This window comes from Orcinus orca, chromosome 16, assembly GCF_937001465.1.
Source record: "Orcinus orca chromosome 16, mOrcOrc1.1, whole genome shotgun sequence".
Taxonomy (NCBI): Eukaryota; Metazoa; Chordata; class Mammalia; order Artiodactyla; family Delphinidae; genus Orcinus; species Orcinus orca.
In genome coordinates, this window is record NC_064574.1 from 32,239,312 (window position 1) to 32,258,496 (window position 19,185).

The 19,185-nt window shown below is 37.5% G+C and overlaps 1 protein-coding gene across 3 annotated transcripts in view; it reads right to left on the reverse strand.

The window, feature by feature from the left end:
* SLC23A2 (solute carrier family 23 member 2) overlaps positions 1-19,185 on the reverse strand; it is a 339,540-nt gene that overhangs the window by 45,456 nt on the left and 274,899 nt on the right. For all 3 annotated transcript variants that reach the window (XM_049699483.1, XM_004276442.4, XM_033440280.2), the window contains one exon: positions 17,001-17,099. In XM_049699483.1, coding sequence (XP_049555440.1) covers positions 17,001-17,039 — 39 coding nt within the window. In that variant the 5' untranslated portion in view covers positions 17,040-17,099. The remainder of the gene's footprint in view (positions 1-17,000; positions 17,100-19,185) is intronic.

The following is a 19,185-nucleotide window of genomic DNA, read 5'->3' on the forward strand; positions in this document are numbered from 1 at the left end:
AGCACCCAACTTGCTCAGAGCTTCTCCCCAAGACTGGGCACCCACTGCATGGAGAGGGATGCTCCCAAGGTTGAGACCACAAAGTAATACCTTGGCATGAGCTGCCCTTGGGTAGTAACCCTAATGAAGCAATGTTACAAAATGCTAACCACTTTCCAACAGAGAGCACTAATCTGTCCCTCCTATCCCATTCCATCCCTGCAAGGAAAAAGACTTCTGTACCTAAACACCCTTCTTTTAAAACACTGCTGCTCAGACATAATGGTGAGTGAAGAGAGCAAAGGTATACAGATATGATGATTCAAATTTTGTTTTAAAAAACAGACTAAAAATGTATTTATACTTGAGGGAACTTTTTTTTTTCTTTTCCTCTCACCATTACTAAAGATTTTTTTAAATGTTAAGCCTTGCATCCTTTATAAGCCAGAATCTTTACAAAGACCAGACACTTTAGGTTATAGTCTAGACATTTCCAGTCAGCTTCAGCTTCAGCATCACTTTTGAACTCATCCAGTATCTGAGCCAAACTGAAAACTCGGGGGTTCCCCCATATACCCTCAATACTGCTGTAGTTTCTAAAACCCTACAAACAATTTCTTGGAATCCAAGATGTGCATTTTTTTTTTTTTTTTTAGTTTTTTAATAACATAAAGTGCCTAAGAGGAAATAAAATTAAAAGATGTGCCACAAAAAAGATAAAGATGATAACATTCTGATCCTTGGCCACACCTAGCCCAATTTGTACCCCCTTTCCAATGGATTTGATCCACATTTGAAAGATGCTGACTCCTTATGTTTATCACTCCATTTTTCATGCACAGGGATTTGGGGGCCAAATACTCTTGAACGAAAGAAGTGACACAATTCAGCCTTACCTTCTAAAGCCTAAAGGTAAATATCTGATGTAAATTGACATTTTATCTAATCCAAATGTGAATTGAATATGACCTTTCGGAAAGAACTTTTTCTTCCATTCAAAAATGGATGCTGGCAGATCTGCATTATTAAATGGGTTTAAACCTATTATAAGTGTCATTTAAAATTTGTTTGTAGTGGTGGTAGAGAAAGTACATATGATGAGGAACTTGATATGTGGTGATGTACAGTAAAGGATTAACTCAGCAGGTCTGGGTTGTCCAAACCCTGCACATTTCAAAGAGAAGTTTGGCCCTTGCCTGCCACCTGGAAGATAACCTCTGTGCTCTTGGAATATCCTGCCTCTTAAGAGTGTATCTGTTTACCTGAATGAAGCCTTGAGCTGCCCTTCATAGATTATGCTAACAATGCAACTGATGATGGGGCCTTGGGCCACATGGTATGAGTTTGACTCCAGAGTCAAACTGTGGAGTGTCTGGCAACACTCCTTCAGTGTTGTCACACTTTGTTTCGGGAGAAATTAAGCACTGCTCACGTGATTCCACTAGGAAGAGGACAACCGAAAGCTTGTTCTGTGTCTCCTAGACCTTGCCCTACATGTTTTTTTCCATTGATCTTAATCTGACCCTTTCTCTCAAATAGGCTGTAACCAGGAGTGTAATAGCTCTTCTGAATTCTGAGTCCTCCTAGCAAACCACTGAACCTGATTTGGGACTCCCAAATCAGTCTTGGAAATCCCTGAACTAAGTTGACCATTTGCTGACATGATGCAACTATGGATACTGGACTCACTATAAAAAGGACAATTCAACACTATCATATGACCTACAGATGGGGAATGTTACTGCTCACAAAGTAACAAAAAGAAATATCTGAAAACAGAGTATAGTAACACTACAATTACTACATTAGTACAATCTGTTACAATAATATTATACACATTATTATTCTAATGATTCCAAAATGACTAGTTTTAACTATAAAACAGATGAACAGAAATGAAAAGACTGCATCTGTCCTCTTTCAGGCCTGGAAGGCTAAGATTAAGATGTGTACACAAACATATACATATACTGTACACACACAATTTTTCTTAGTAATGAGGGTGGTTCTACAACTCAGAAATGGAACTAATGTAAAAAGTCCACAAATGGTATTAAGAAAAAGTAGGGAATTGTGTGGTCAAGGGGATCAGTGAACTCTGTCAGAAAAATGCTGCACCACCCTTCCCAGAGACAGAAGGAGTGTGTTTGGTCACTGTGGACCCTGGTACCACATTCTGTTACCACTGCATGAACAATATGAACTCTCTTAAAACTGCAAAACAAAAAGCTCCAACAGCGAGGTTTCTTTAAAAGATGACTACATTAATAATTTGATGATATCATCTTGAGTAGGCTTTTCCATATTATTCTATGGTCTAAGATAATCTAAAGGAAAAGGAAATTACCTGTTCTTCAAAGATTAGTGAACTCAGAATTCAGTTCTCTTGTTGGAGACTTCTTAAAAGATCGTTAATAACCTTTCCAATCTCTCCTATGGTTATTTATCTAGTACAGCACTTTTAAGTCACTTGTAGTCTTTTTCTCTAGGAAATAATTTCCTCTACAGCAGGAGTCAGCAAACTCTTTCTATAAAGGGTTATGCAGTAAATATTTTAGGCCTTGTGAGCCATATGGTTCTGTCACAAATACTCAACTCTTATAGTGCAAAAGAACATTAGACAATATGTAAACAAATGAGTTATAGCTGTGTTCCAATAAAACTTTATTTACAGAAACAAGTGTTGGGCCAGATTTAGTTTGCAGGATGCAGCTTGCTAACCCTGCTATAGGGTTTCAAATTGATTATCATAAAGTTGTAGTTAATATTCTCTTATACATGTTTCTTATATTTCCTTTCACATTGCTAATATGCATTAGTGCTTTCTCATCTTTCACCTTAATCAGGTCCACCAAAGATCAATGTCACTGGTCTTTTCAATAACCAGTTTTTGAGTTCTAGTAAAACATGGTTGATTGACCACATCTGTCATTTCCTCTAACTCCTAAAAACACTAAGAATAAATATGACACAAATCTACAAGGACAAAGAAAACAGTAGAAAGAGAAATGAGAATAACATATTTTGGAATATGCAAAGCATTTGTATGAGCTGTGACCCATTTAGGAGAGGGAAGGAACCTAAAACATAGGTGCCTGGAGAGGGAAGGTATAAAGAAGCAAGTTGGTTGACCAACAGAAGTCCAGAAAGGTTCTATGCTTGGAGGCACAAGACAGAGTAGGGATGGAAAGAAGATGGGATTTAACTCTGCGAACCAATCAGACACCCTGTTGCCTACTGCTGTCTTCATCCTACAAGACACAAAAATGTATTGTTTGAAGAATACAAATCAGAAACACCTCAGACTGAAGAATGCTATGTGGGGTTAAATGCAAGCGTGAACAGCGGGATCCTCATCTGCTTCCAAATGCCGGAAGCCAGGTTATATACCCACAGGAGGAGACTAGAGGATTTATTTCTAGAGGAATTGATCAGCCTCAGAGACAAGACACTGCCATCTCTAGACCCTACAGTGATAAGACAGCTTTCCCTACTCAGTGGAAAGGCCCATCAGTAGACAAACTTCATCCACACACAATGACCCTACAGTCATATTTTTTATTGCCTCACATTCCTCCAAAACTAAGAGCCAAATAAACAGAGGAAATAGGGTCCATGTAGTAGAAAGAAAACATATTGGGGGTGGGGGGGGGAGAAACCTGTGTCTTCACAAAAATAAAAATATTTTGAACCTGGGAAGAGAGCACTGCCGTTTTAAAAGCTTTAATCAGCAAATAAAAACAAACAAACAAAAAAAAACAGGAAAAGAGATCTTAGAAACTAAAAACAAAATAGGAAAAAAAAATTCAACAAAAGGGTTGAAAGTCAAATATATATGCTCAAAATAACAAAAAGACAAATACTGGGACTTCCCCGGTGGTCCAGTGGTAAAGAATCTGCCTTCCAATGCAGGGAATGTGGGTTCAATCCCTGGTCGGGGAACTAAGATCCCACATGCAGCCGGGCAACCAAGCCTGCGTACCACAACTACAGAGTCCACGCACCACAACTACAGAGTCCACGCACTCTGGAGCCTGCATGCCACAACTACAGAGCCCATGCACTCTGGAGCCTGTGCACCACAACTAGAGAGAGAAAACCCACACACCACAACTGGAGAGAAGCCCGCGCACTGCAATAAAGAGCCCGTGTGCCACAATGAAAGATCCTACATGCTGCAACTAAGACCTGATGCGGCCAAAAGTAAAATAAATAAATAAAAATAAATATTTAGGGGAGGGGGAGGAAAAAAAGTCATGCCAGCATGACAGAAGCAACCAGCCCGTGATGCGCCATCCCAAATCTTTGAGCATAATAAAAATGTTGCTTAAAACAAAAGACAAGAAATAATAACAATTTTTATGGAAGAAAACAGAATATAGGAATCAAAGAAATAAGAAATTTCCAAGAACTAAAGGATATGCCTACAAATTAGAAAGATGCACTAAGTACTCAATAAATTAATGAAAAAGGATTCAGATATTTTGAAAACTCAATCAACTGTATTAAAAAATTTAAGAACAAAGGGAAATAAAATGTGAGTTGAAAGAATCTGGACAGAAGGGGGAAAAACAGAAAGATGAAAGTGGTAGGAGCACAAGAGGGAAGAGACAACATGAAAAAAATGTAAGAGAAAAAAAGATTAGAGAGAAGTGATAAAGAAGGCAGACAAAGGAGATCCAAAATATGCATAATTGGAGCCCCCAAATAAGAAAACCAAAAGAAGAGAATGGAACAAAAAATAAAGATATAATTCAAGACAACATTCATTAGCCTTGAAGCTAAATATTGAAAGTGCCAGGAAAAACTGACCCCGGTCAGCATCAAAACTTATGATATGATTATTATCATATGATAGTCATTAAAGTTACTGATTATCAAAGATAAATAAAGAATAGGACAGGCAAAAAGATCAAGATACTGACTTAAAGAAAAAACCAGCCTGAGTTCTTCATAGCCACATTCAACACCAGAAAATGGGAAAACAGCAAACTATTATGATTCAATTATTTTCTTAACTTTGTGTTATAGAATTTTTCAAACATATACAAAGGTAGAAGGAATATGAAATGCCTGCCCTATATCTATCCCCAACTCCAGCTTCAAAATTTATTAGCCCTATGTTCTTCTTTAATCTATTCCCCATACCATTCCAACTTTACTGGGGTAAGGGGATGGATTATTTTAAACCGAATCCTCAAAATACATAAATTTGTCCATAAACACATATGTATGTCTCTTCAGCAGATAAAGACTTTTAAAAAGAAGCAAAATACCATTACATGCTAATAAAATTAACAATTTCTTCATATCACCTAATACCCAATGCTTTTAAAACTTTTTTCATATTGTATCAAAACTTTGTTACAGCTGTTTTATTTGAGTCAGGATCCAAATGATGTCCCAAGGATTTTACACCCAGTTGAACTCTCCTTCAAGGCTAAATGCTATAGATAAATTCTCATCCAAAACTATTCCCATGATCCAGCTCTTCTCTTGGAAACTACTACTATAGTGTTACTTCTCTAACTTCAGTGAACATATCAAATCACATAGGAATTGTATGAAAATGCAAATTCTGATTCAGCAGGTCTTGGTTGGGGCAGAGATTCTACGTTTCTAACATGTAGGTAATGATGTCAATGATGCTACTGCATGGACTACACTTTGAATATCAAGGGCCTAGAGGGTGAACTTCGGTCAACCCAGAAATTATTAGGGAAACCAGCAGAAGGCTTGTCTCAAATTAACTGTAGAAATAAAACTAAAAATAGGGATTAGATGTATAAAATGGACAACTAATAAGAACATGCTGTACAAAAAATAAATTAAAAATAAAATTCAAAAATTCCAAAATACCAAAAAAAAAAAAAAAACTAAAAATAGGGATTAGATTGCCAGAATATATAAATGCACCAAAAAGATAGTCATTACAATTAACAAAATGTGAGAGTGAAAAGGAAAAAGGCAAGCGGTAGAGTAAATTAATTGTCATCTAATATAGCTGGAAGTCAAAGGATGATACTTGAAGCTAACAAATCAATTATAATGATGGGCAAAAGTAATATTTCTGACCAAAATCAGATAGTAGAGGAGAGAAAGAGCAAAAGGAAGGAAGGAAAAACAGTAATTTTGTTACTGTTCATGGTAGGAAACTAGAAGACAATGAAATAAAGGGTTAAGTATATTGTTCTATAGTTATGATTATATAGGTGTCCACTAGAATAAAGTACAGAAGTTTTTAAATATCACAACTACACACACAAATAAATAAAATAGATACTTGTCATTATCACTAAATGTAAACAGGCTAAACTCAACTATTGAAAGAACAAGATTTTAAGACCTTCTCAAAGCAAAACTCAATTCTATGCTGTATATAAGAGATACACCTAAGAATGAGCAAAGCTAAAGAAAAATGCAAATAAAGTCTTAATTATCTTCAAACAAGGTAGTATTCTAGCTAAAGAGCAATAACCAAGACAAATATGAGTATGTTTTAAATGATAAAAGGTACAATTCACCATAAACATGTTATAAATGTCTATGTACAAATAAGAGAGAGTCGATAATTATAAAGCAAAATATCTCAGAAATATGAGAAATCTAAAAAATACCAATAATGGGAAATTAATCTCTCAATTTATGGCAGACCAAATGGCAGGCAAAAGAAAAGATGTAATAACTAATAAAATATAACCTAAATATTTAACTGTTTTCAATTATCTAGAACACAAAAATTCACAAAAAATATTTGCAAAAATTTAACCATAAGGAACACATCAATACATTCCAAAAAATAGTACAAGTAACATTTTCTGATCACAATACAATAAAACTGGAAATTAAAAAAACAGACAATCAAAAACCCTCCTCCTGGGGCTTCCCTGGTGGCACAGTGGTTGAGAGTCCGCCTGCCGATGCAGGGGACACGGGATCGTGCCCCGGTCCAGGGGGATCCCACATGCCGCGGAGCGGCTGGGCCCGTGAGCCATGGCTGCTGAGCCTGTGCGTCCGGAGCCTGTGCTCCGCAACGGGAGAGGCCACAGCGGTGAGAGGCCCGCATACAGCAAGAAACAAAAACAAAAACAAAACAAAAAAACCCTCCTCCAGGGACTTCCCTGGTGGTCCAGTGGTTAAGAATCAGCCTTGCAATGCAGGGGATGCCAGTTCGACCCTGGTGCAGGAACTAAGATCCCACATGGCACAGTGCAAGTAAGCCCACATGCCGCAACTACTGAGCCCATGCGCTCTGGAGCCTGTACGTCACAACTAGAGAGAAGCCTGCGCACCACGAGGAGCCTGCATGCCACAACAAAAGATCCCATGTGCCACAACTAAGACCTGACTCAGCCAAAAGAAAAAGAAAAACCCTCCTCTATCTGGAAATTTTTAAATGTCCCCTTAAAGGGCAAAGGGGAAGAAATATGATCCAAAATAGAAAACTATTTAGAAAATAGAAAATTTATTAGAATTAACTATGAAAATCCACTGGATATAGCTAAAGCAGTGCTTAGTGGAAAATTCATAGTCTTTGCACTTAAAACAAAAAGACAAACTAAGCATATGCCTCAAAAAATAATAGAAAATAACAGGAAAACCAATAAAGGAATAAAAAACGGATACATTAGAAAACAGAAAAGCATTTGCACTAAGTAAATCTAAAATTTAGTTCTTTTAAATTAAAAAAAACCCAACTAGCTAATCCAGGGAAATAAAAATGGAGCAATGTGGAAGGAGAAAGGACAAGCATAAAAAATCAGAAAAAAAGTGGAAATAATCACAGAATAAAGGAATTAAAAAACATAAAAATCCATTTTGCTCAGTTCTATGTATATAACTTGAAAATTAGAATGAGTCAAATTTTTAGAAAAAAATACTTTACCAAAACTGACTCCAGAATAAAATAAGTCCCAAACTGACTGATTCCCAAAGAAGAAATAGAAATTCTCAAAGGTATGTCAAAAAAAAATACTAGACTCAGATGATTTTATAGGGAACGCTAACAAACTTTTAAATACACACACACTCAACATATTACATGTAATATTTATGTTTCATACACAGACACAAATTCCCATGTTTTTTAAGGAAAAGAACACTCCCCCAAATCTTTTTTTTTTTGCCAAGCCGCATGGCATGTGGGATCTTAGTACCCTGACCAGGGATTGAACCCGCACCCCCTGCAGTGGAAGTGCAAAGTGTTAACCACTGGACTGCCAGGGAAGTCCCTCCCCAAAATCTTTTGTGAAGCAAACATAATACCGATATCTAAACCTCCCAAAGATGACACTACCACCCCCCCAAAAAAACTTCAGATCAACCCCACTCATGAATATTAATGCTCAAATCCTAAAGAAATATGTATTAACAAAATCCAGCAATGCATTAAAAAATAATAATATATTGTGATCATACACATCAAGAATGCATTGATGGTTCAACACTGACAGCCTCAGTTGTTGCTGATCTATCTCTCAATAGATCATATTGAGAGATATTAGGAGGAAAATCAAATGATCATCTCTATAACACACAGAAAGCATCTGCTCAAAATTCAAAAGTTATACTTGATTTTGAAAGATTCAATAGATTAAGAATAAGGATATTTCCTTCACATAGTGAAATGTATCTATTTAGGCCAAAACCACTATCATAATAGAGAAACTATAACCACCAAAGTCAAGGATGTCCACTATTACCCCCATTACTTTTACTGAAGGTACTAGCCAATGCTAGATACCTCTAGTAAAGAAAGTTCCTTTTCTTATTCTAGGTAAGAAAGTGAAATTACAAGAATAAAAATTAGATAAGGCAAGGTAAACTTATCACTATTTGCAAATGACATGAATGTATACTTGGAAAATCTGAGTAATCAAGTGAAAACAAGATATTCAGTAAAGTAATGGAATATAAAACCAATACATAGTCATCAACAGTTTACAAGGTTTGTAGATATAATGGACAAACAAGTTTGATTACAAATAGACATGAGAAAGATAAACTACCTATCAATAAACTTGTGAAATATGAAAGACATAAACTTCAAAACCCCTCCTAAAAGATACAAAAGAAGAACAGAACAAACAGAAAGACTTATCACAGTCTTAAACATGAAGACTAAGCATCATATAGATGCCAATTTTCTCTAAGCGAATTACTAAATCTATGCAATCCCAATAAAAATACCAATAGGTATTTTTGGGGTTGTTGGGGGATGATGAGGGTGATTAGACAAGCTGATTCTACAGCTCATAAATATGATTACAAAAATTCTAAAAAAGAGCAACATGGAGAAACTAGCCCTAAAAGATATAAAACACCATTAGCCTACAATAAAAATAGGGTACTGGTGCCGGAATAGACAGAACATCTAAACAGAATATAAAGCCCTGAAATAGGCCTAATTACATTGGGGATTTGGTATATGACAAAGGTATTTCATATCACTTGAGGAAAAGATGAGATTATTCAATAAATGGGGTCGGGGTACTGGGTAGCCATCTGGGAAACAAAGCTGGAGCCATATCTTAAGAGTAATTCCAAATAGATCAGGGTATTTATTAAACATAAATAACCATGAAAGTACTAGCAGAAAACAAGAAGAGAATTCCCTTATAAATTTAGAATAAAAAAAGGCCTTTCTAACCATGGCTCAAAATCCAGAATCCATAAAAGATTGACTAATTTAACTACATAATTTTTTATCAGCTCTACATGGCAAAAATCATAAGCCAAATGGTGACATCTGTAACTCCTATCAAAAAGGGCAACGCTCTCCTAGAAATTAGTAAAAAGACCAAGAACCAATACTTAAAACGGCATAAAAGATATGAAAGAAAGTACACAGAAAAGGAAATACAAGTGGCTCTTAAGCATGTGAAAAAGAGATGCAACCTCACTAATGAAAAATACAAGATAAAATTATAGTATGACAACCAAATTGAGAGACATAGTACAAAGTAAATTGGCCCATACTATTCAGAAATGTCAAGGTAATGAAAGACAAACAACACTATGGAACTGTTCCAGATCAAAGGAGACTAAAGATACACATTAACGGGACTTCTCTGGTGGTGCAGTGGTTAAGAATCCTCCTGCCAATGCACGGGACACGGGTTCGAGCCCTGGTCCAGGAAGATCCCACATGCCACGGAGCAGCTAAGCCCGTGCACCACAACTACTGAGCCTGCGTGCCACAACTACTGAGCCCACATGCCACAACTACTGAAGCCCGTGCACCTAGAGTCCGTGCTCTGCAAAGAGAAACCACTGCAATGAGAAGCCCGCGCACCACAACAAAGAGTAGCCCCTGCTCGCCGCAACTAGAGAAAGACCACATGCAGCAACGAAGACCCAACGCAGCCAAAAATAAATAAATTAATAAAAAAAGATACACATTAACAATTAGATGCATTAAGTGATATTGATTTGGATCCTGTAACTAAGCTTTATCTATTTAACTCCTTATTATTTAGCTGTAAGGGACATTACTGGAACTGAGGAAATGAAAATTATTAAGGTTTATTTTAAAATTGAAATTAATGAAATCAACCAATTATCAATAATAATTGTATCAATGTGAATATCATAATGTTTTTGTTTTTAGGAAATACACACTTAAGTTATTTAGGAATAAAGGAGCATTATGTCTGTAACTTACTTTCAAACAGTATAGAAATAATAGGTGTATATAGAGAGAATGATTTTTAAAACCATGAGATTATTCAAGATATTAAAATTAATTTTAAAAATAAAAAAATTCCACATACATTTACTAACCTGGTGAGGTATACATTATGTAGGGGTGGGGACTAGCAGTGGCTCACCGTCCATGGTACAACACTCTCGGATATGTGTGCGGGCATGAGTGGAAAAGAATGTGGAATATACACACCAGACTGCCCGCTGCCAATTATGTGGGGTAGACCAAGAATGGAGGCAGCACATTTTAAACTGTTTAATACAATTTTGAACTGTTTATGTTAAACAAGTATGCTCAAGAGAACTTTGTTTTTCAAGACCAGCTAGTACCTGGATAAAAGGTAACTTAAAGAGAATCTGCAGGAATCATAAGTCAAAAAAGGTAAAAACTAAAAAACACTTAAAAAAAATACCCTCATTATGAAGTTCAAGTCCTTCAACATCCCTAATCTAAGAGTCCCAATGATACTGAGGTCCATCCTATGGACTCATGATTGATGATTTGAGGCATTATCCTTCTCATCCTTTCAGGAAAAAAAAATCCCTTTAAGCAAATTCCAAGATGAGTATCTTATAGCTAGTATCATATTAGCCAGCATTTATCATAAGAACTTCAAGAGTTTTAATGGACATCAGAAAAGTCAAGTTTTTAATAAAATAAGTGAATACATTACAATGAATTAAGAAACCTGTGAATATGGGGAACGCAAAGGACAGGCTCTCTTGCTCTCAGTTCTCTTGTCTCTTCTTGAATGGTCCATTCTTATTTCACAGTCAGGTGTTCAGATAGCCTTTCAATGCCATCTGAAAAGCAAGATCCCAGAGGGCAGCATCCTCTGGTATGAAGTTTTCTTTACACAAATTTAAGACAGCAAAGGACCTAAACGTTTCATTTTCTTCACCTTTAAAACAGGGATAGTGATAGCACCTTTCTAACAGGGTTGCTATGAGGACTAAATGTGACAGGTTGCTTAAAGCATTCAGCCAAGGGTCTGGATGCTTAGCACTATTCAACACATGATAACTCTCACTATCCTTGTCATTTCATAATACAAGGGAAAAAAAGACCAGGAAAATAGGAAGATACTCTATTTCACTAGTATTCAAGGAAATACACACCTGTCAAAGTTTAGATGATGAAAAAAATGTTCACACAAACAATAAATGTCTAGCAGAAATGTGCTAACTTTAGTGTACTAGATATTTTTCCTGCCAACAGATCAGTAAAAGGTACAGCTACAGATGTTTAAAAACCTGAAGAATTAATGTTCTCTACTATTCATTTCAAACAAATGACAAAGGAGACACAACGACCCAAAACCTATGGGATGCAGCAAAAGCAGTTCTAAGGGGGAAGTTTATAGCAATACAAGTCCACCTTAAGAAGCAGGAAACATCTCGAATAAACAACCTAACCTTGCACCTAAAGCAACTAGAGAAAGAAGAACAAAAAAACCCCAAAGCTACCAGAAGGAAAGAAATCATAAAAATCAGATCAGAAATAAATGAAAAAGAAATGAAGGAAACAATAGCAAAGATCAATAAAACTAAAAGCTGGTTCTTTGAGAAGATAAACAAAATAGATAAACCACTAGCCAGACTCATCAAGAAAAAAAAGGAAGAAGACTCAAATCAATAGAATTAGAAATGAAAAAGGAGAAGTTACAACTGACACTGCAGAAATAAAAAAGATCATGAGAGATTACTACAAGCAACTCTATGCCAATAAAATGGACAACCTGGAAGAAATGGACAAACTCTTAGAAATGCACAACCTGCCAAGACTGAATCAGGAAGAAATAGAAAATATGAACAGACCAATCACAAGCACTGAAATTGAAACTGTGATTAAAAATCTGACAACAAACAAAAGGCCAGGACCAGATGGCTTCACAGGCGAATTCTATCAAACATTTAGAGAAGAGCTAACACCTATCCTTCTCAAACTCTTCCAAAATATAGCAGAGGGAGGAACACTCCCAAATTCCTTCTACGAGGCCACCATCACCTTGATACCAAAACCAGACAAGGATGTCACAAAGAAAGAAAACTACAGGCCAATATCACTGATGAACATAGATGCAAAAATCCTCAACAAAATACTAGCAAACAGAATCCAATAGCACATTAAAAGGATTATACACCATGATCAAGTGGGGTTTATTCCAGGAATGCAAGGATTCTTCAATATACGCAAATCTATCAATGTGACAAACCATATTAACAAATTGAAGGAGAAAAACCGTATGATCATCTCAATAGATGCAGAGAAAGCTTTTGACAAAATTCAACACCCATTTATGATAAAAACCCTGCAGAAAGTAGGCATAGAGGGAACTTTCCTCAACATAATAAAGGCCATATATGACAAGCCCACAGCCAACATCATCCTCAATGGTGAAAAACTGAAAGCATTTCCACTAAGATCAGGAACAAGACAAGATTTCCCACTCTCACCACTCTTATTCAATATAGTTTTGGAAGTTTTAGCCACAGCAATCACAGAAGAAAAGGAAATAAAAGGAATCCAAATCGGAAAAGAAGAAGTAAAGCTGTCACTGTTTGCAGATGACATGATGCTATACATAGAGAATCCTAAAGATGCTACCAGAAAACTACTGGAGATAATCAATGAATTTGGCAAAGTAGGAGGATACAAAATTAATGCACAGAAATCTCTGGCATTCCTATATACTAATGATGAAAAATCTGAAAGTGAAATCAAGAAAACACTCCCATTTACCATTGCAACAAAAAGAATAAAATATCTAGGAATAAACCTACTTAAGGAGACAAAAGACCTGTATGCAGAAAATTATAAGACACTGATGAAAGAAATTAAACATGATACAAATAGATGGAGAGATATACCATGTTCTTGGATTGGAAGAATCAACATTGTGAAAATGACTCTACTACCCAAAGCAATCTATAAATTCAATGCAATCCCTATCAAACTACCACTGGCATTTTTCACAGAACTAGAACAAAAAATTTCACAATTTGTTTGGAAACACCAAAGACCCCGAATAGCCAAAGCAATCTTGAGAACGAAAAAAGGAGCTGGAGGAATCAGGCTTCCTGACTTCAGATTATACTACAAGGCTACAGTAATCAAGACAGTATGGTACTGGCACAAAAGCAGAAAGATAGATCAATGGAACAGGATAGAAAGCCCAGAGATAAACCCACACACATATGGACACCTTGTCTTTGATAAAGGTGGCAGGAATGTACAGTGGAGAAAGGACAGTCTCTTCAATAAGTGGTGCTGGGAAAACTGGATAGGTACATGTAAAAGTATGAGATTAGATCACTCCCTAACACCATACACAAAAGTAAGCTCAAAATGGATTAAAGACCTAAATGTAAGGCCAGAAACTATCAAACTCTTAGAGGAAAACATAGGCAGAACACTCTATGACATAAATCACAGCAAGATCCTTTCTGACCCACCTCCTAGAGTAATGAAAATAAAAACAAAAATAAACAAATGGGACCTAATGAAACTTCAAAGCTTTTGCACAGCAAAGGAAACCATAAACAAGACCAAAACACAACCCTCAGAATGGGAGAAAATATTTGCAAATGAAGCAACTGACAAAGGATTAATCTCCAAAATTTACAAGCAGCTCATGCAGCTCAATAACAAAAAAACAAACAACCCAGTCCAAAAATGGCCAGAAGACCTAAATAGACATTTCTCCAAAGAAGATATACAGACTGCCAACAAACACATGAAAGAATGCTCAACATCATTAATCACTAGAGAAATGCAAATCAAAACTACAATGAGATATCATCTCACAGCAGTCAGAATGGCTATCATCAAAAAATCTAGAAACAATAAATGCTGGAGAGGGTGTGGAGAAAAAGGAACACTCTTGCACTGCTGGTGGGAATGTGAATTGGTTCAGCCACTATGGAGAACAGTATGGAGGTTCCTTAAAAAACTACAAATAGAACTACCATATGACCCAGCAATCCCACTACTGGGCATATACCCTGAGAAAACCAAAATTCAAAAAGAGTCATGTACCAAAATGTTCATTGCAGCTCTGTTTACAATAGCCCGGAGATGGAAACAACCTAAGTGCCCATCATCGGATGAATGGATAAAGAAGATGTGGCACATATATACAATGGAATACTACTCAGCCATAAAAAGAAACGAAACTGAGCTATTTGTAATGAGGTGGATAGACCTAGAGTCTGTCATACAGAGTGAAGTAAGTCAGAAAGACAAAGACAAATACCGTATGCTAACACATATATATGGAATTTAAGAAAAAAAATGTCATGAAGAACCTAGGGGTAAGACAGGAATAAAGACGCAGACCTACTGGAGAACGGACTTGAAGATATGGGGAGGGGGAAGGGTCAGCTGTGACAGGGCGAGAGAGAGTCAGGGACATATACACACTAACAAACATAGTAAGGTAGATAGCTAGTGGGAAGCAGCCGCATGGCACAGGGATATTGGCTCAGTGCTTTGTGACAGCCTGGAGGGGTGGGATAGGGAGGGTGGGAGGGAGGAAGACGCAAGAGGGAAGAGATATGGGAACATATATATATATATATATATAACTGATTCACTTTGTTATAAAGCAGAAACTAACACACCATTGTAAAGCAATTATACCCCAATAAAGATGTTAAAAAAAAAAAAAAGACAGCCATCACAGTATAAACTACATATATACAAAGGAATATTACTCAGCCATAAAAAGGAATGAAATTGGGTCATTTGTAGAGACATGGATGGACCTAGAGACTGTCATACAGAGTGAAGCAAGTCAGAAAGAGAAAAACAAATATCGTATATTAAAAGACAGCCATCAACTCCCGGATAATGAACATCAAAACTCATGACAGCCTACAGCCTGGAAATTCTGGTGACTCTCTGATTAAGGCCCAAATAACTGAGGATTGGATGCAGCCCAACAAGTCTGTAAAAACAGAAGCACTTTGCTATAAGATGTACCTCTTGGATGTTGAGACCCAAGCCAGACAGGCAGTGGGCCCCTCCCAGATCCTGCCCTGTGGAATGAGTCTCTGCTGCAGACCACAGCCACAACCATGGCTGCTCCAATCTGTGCTCTGAGGAGCAACTTGGAAACCAACACTGCAGGAATTTCAACATCTCAGCATGAATCTAGCTTCCACAAAACTTAGAATAGCTTGACCAAATAACAGCCATATTGGTCAAGACAGCCAAAAATGAAATTTCCATCTCCCAAACTGGAAAAGAAAGAAAAAGAAAGAGGGAGAAAGAGAAAAAGAAAGAAATCACAGACACAAAAAATTTGATTATTTAAGAATTTCAATATAATTTCTTTTGTTCTTTATCATTTTCATGATTACACTGTAAACTTACTGCACTAATACCCAAGCTGGGTATTATAATTGTATATATCAACTTCCTAGTGGTCTGTTACTAGAATACACAGTATATACTGTTTACAGTGCAGTACAGTGGTTCTAGAATATAATGCATCATTATATAAGTTGATGATAGTAAAAATAAAATCTGTTTTAAAAGTCTGTCGAGTGAAACTCAAATGAAATTGAGAAGTCTTAGGGCTGCAATGCAGTCTGGAAATGCCATGTTATCATACTTTTCATATGTGTTAGGCACAGTGGCAGATACAAAGAGAAAAAGAAATCAAGCCATGTGGACCCTCTCCAGGCAGCTCTCTCCTGGCCTCTATGAACATGGTCACACATTCTACGGTCACACAGACTGACCTGTCAAGCAGAGGGGATGAGGTGGAAAAAAAGATTCTCCCACTTCAGCATGATTTTCAAAGATCTTTGTCCAAGGCACTTTCACAGTCTACATAACCTATCTACTGGTATCTCCTATTTACTGTACACATGGTATGTACCAGGCACAATGCTAATAACTTTATACATATTATTTCATTTAATACTCACAACAATTTTAAGACAGATGCTAATATTTTTATACCCATTTTAGAGATGAGGCAACTAAGGCCCGGAAAGCTTTAGACCCCCTCAGGGTCTGAGTCATATTAGCACCCAGACCTAACGCTTCCTTCTGGCATCCTGGCTGAGGTTTTAAAAATATCTAGATAAAGACCTCTACATGGTTCTCACTTTAATGTTGCCATTAAAACAATTAAAAATTAGTAACTTCTATTCCTCATCACTCCTTCTATTTCCATTGTAAAGAGAACCCACACACACACACACTCAGGAGGGTAGAGACAAAACTCCAGATGGATATCTGCCTCCTTGTAGGGGATCTGGGACAGCAGTGGTGGGTGAGTGGCTGGGGCTGATGCAAGGAGTACCTTTTCTGCGATGCCATTTTCTGTCGTGTATATTGCCATGAGCTCGGAGTCTTCATTGTCCTGTTCACCGCTGGATGTGGCACCTCCATTGATCACCACCTGAAGGGAAACACTTCATTTAGAGGCTTTTTTCACCCTATACGCTCTGTTGTATGAAAACATTTTGCCCCAAAGAAAAAAACTGCATTTTCACTTATCAGGTTAGCCAAGTTTTAAGTTTTCTTAAATGAAACTCCTGACAAGTGCGCTGCACCAGTGATCACACGTGTTTTTGATGGAGAAACGTACCATGTTTTCTACAGAGTGAGGCTGCATGAATGGGGGTCAGCTGAAGGAGACCAGAAATGCAACACCCAAAGGAACTACAAGGAGTAGGACCCTCAACAGCCTCCAGGGACAAGGGAGGCTTGGCTGACAGGACAAAGCTGCAGTTTCTGAGCGGGTGAAAGGCATTCTGAGCTGCCTTGGTTGAGATCCCTTCCCAGGTAACGCCTGATAACAACTTACTTCTATGTCCCTACAGGGAAGAAATGTGCCAGTTAGAGCAATTCACGCACTGCTGTTACCCTAACTTACTAACTTATATTTCTCACTGCAGTTAAATAAACTAGCCCACTGGTGTGTGCCTTTTTTTGTGGCATTGGAGGGATGTGGATGGGCAGGGGCTGTCTACGCCAACAAAATTGAGTTTCTGGGCCCTAAAGGTATGGACTAGAAATTATCCTAAGAATCAAAAGAAAACACCTGGGCACCCAGCAGGTCACGACCCGTCTTCATGCCTACCCTTGGTGAGATAACGCATAGTCTCCTTAGGTCCTGGCTGACTGCAAGAACCTTAAAATATTTTTAGTCTTTAGCCTAATGATTCCATTTTTAAGAATCTATCTTGAAAAAAATAATACTGAATATAATTATATGTATGAATAACAACACATTTTTTAAATACAGAGGAAAAAAGAAAAACCACACAAAAAGTTTAAATTCTGGTGTTATAAAATACACTAAGGAGAAGTAAAAGATGAGTGATGGTGTAAGAGAAAACACGGTGCAACACGTAACAATGATTGGTATTAGTAATTCAAAAAGAACACCTGCAAATCCGTAATACAAATAACCCAAAGGATAGGAGTCTATGATCCACAGGGGAAAAAAAATTAAAATATCCAATGAGACACACAAAAAAGCTGTTCAACCTTACGTAAAATTATAGAAGTGACAAAATATAATTTCATTTTTTAACATAAATTAGGGGGAAATTTTAAAAGACGAATCTGGTGTTGACCAGGGTGCAGGGAGATTATGTTCTTGGTGGAATGACCTTTGTGGTGGGGAACTTAGCACTGGGATTCGAAACAGGCATTTTCTTGGAGCCAGCAATTACACTCACGGAAACTTATCCTCCAGAAATATCTATGCAATATCTATGTTCAAGGTTGATGACTGCAGCATTATTTACAATGCTGAACACTTAGAAAACTTTAAATGTTTATCAAAAAGACAGACGTTGTTAAATTATCATATATCCATTTCAAGAATAATATTCAGTCATTTTTTTTTTTAAGTTTTTAATTTTTTGGCCCTGCCACATGGCTTGCAGGTTCCCTGACCAGGGATCAAATCTGGACCCACGGCAGTGAAAGTGCCGACTCCTAACCACTGGACCACCAGGGAATTCCCAATATTCAGCCATTTAAAAGAATAAAACTGGGCTTCCCTGTTGGCGCAGTGGTTAAGAATCCTCCTGCCAATGCAGGGGACACGGGTTCAATCCCTCACATGTTGCAGAGCAACTAAGCCCGTGAGCCACAACTACTGAAGCCCGTGCGCCTACAGCCCGTGCTCGCAACCAGAGAAGGCACCGCAATGAGAAGCCCGGGCACCACAATGAAGAGTAGCCCCCACTCTCCTCAACTAGAGAAAGCCTGCGCGCAGCAACGAAGACCCAACACAGCCAAAAAAAAAATAAATTTTTTAAAAAAAGGGCACTTTACGTAGATTGACTCATTTAATGAAAAAAGTTTTTTTAAAAGAATAAAACTGGACTTCCCTGGTGGCGCAGTGGTTGGGCCTGCCGATGCAGGGGACACAGGTTTGTGCCCCGGTCCGGGAAGATCCCACATGCCGCGGAGCGGCTGGGCCCGTGAGCCATGGCCGCTGAGCCTGCGCATCCGGAGCCTGTGCTCCA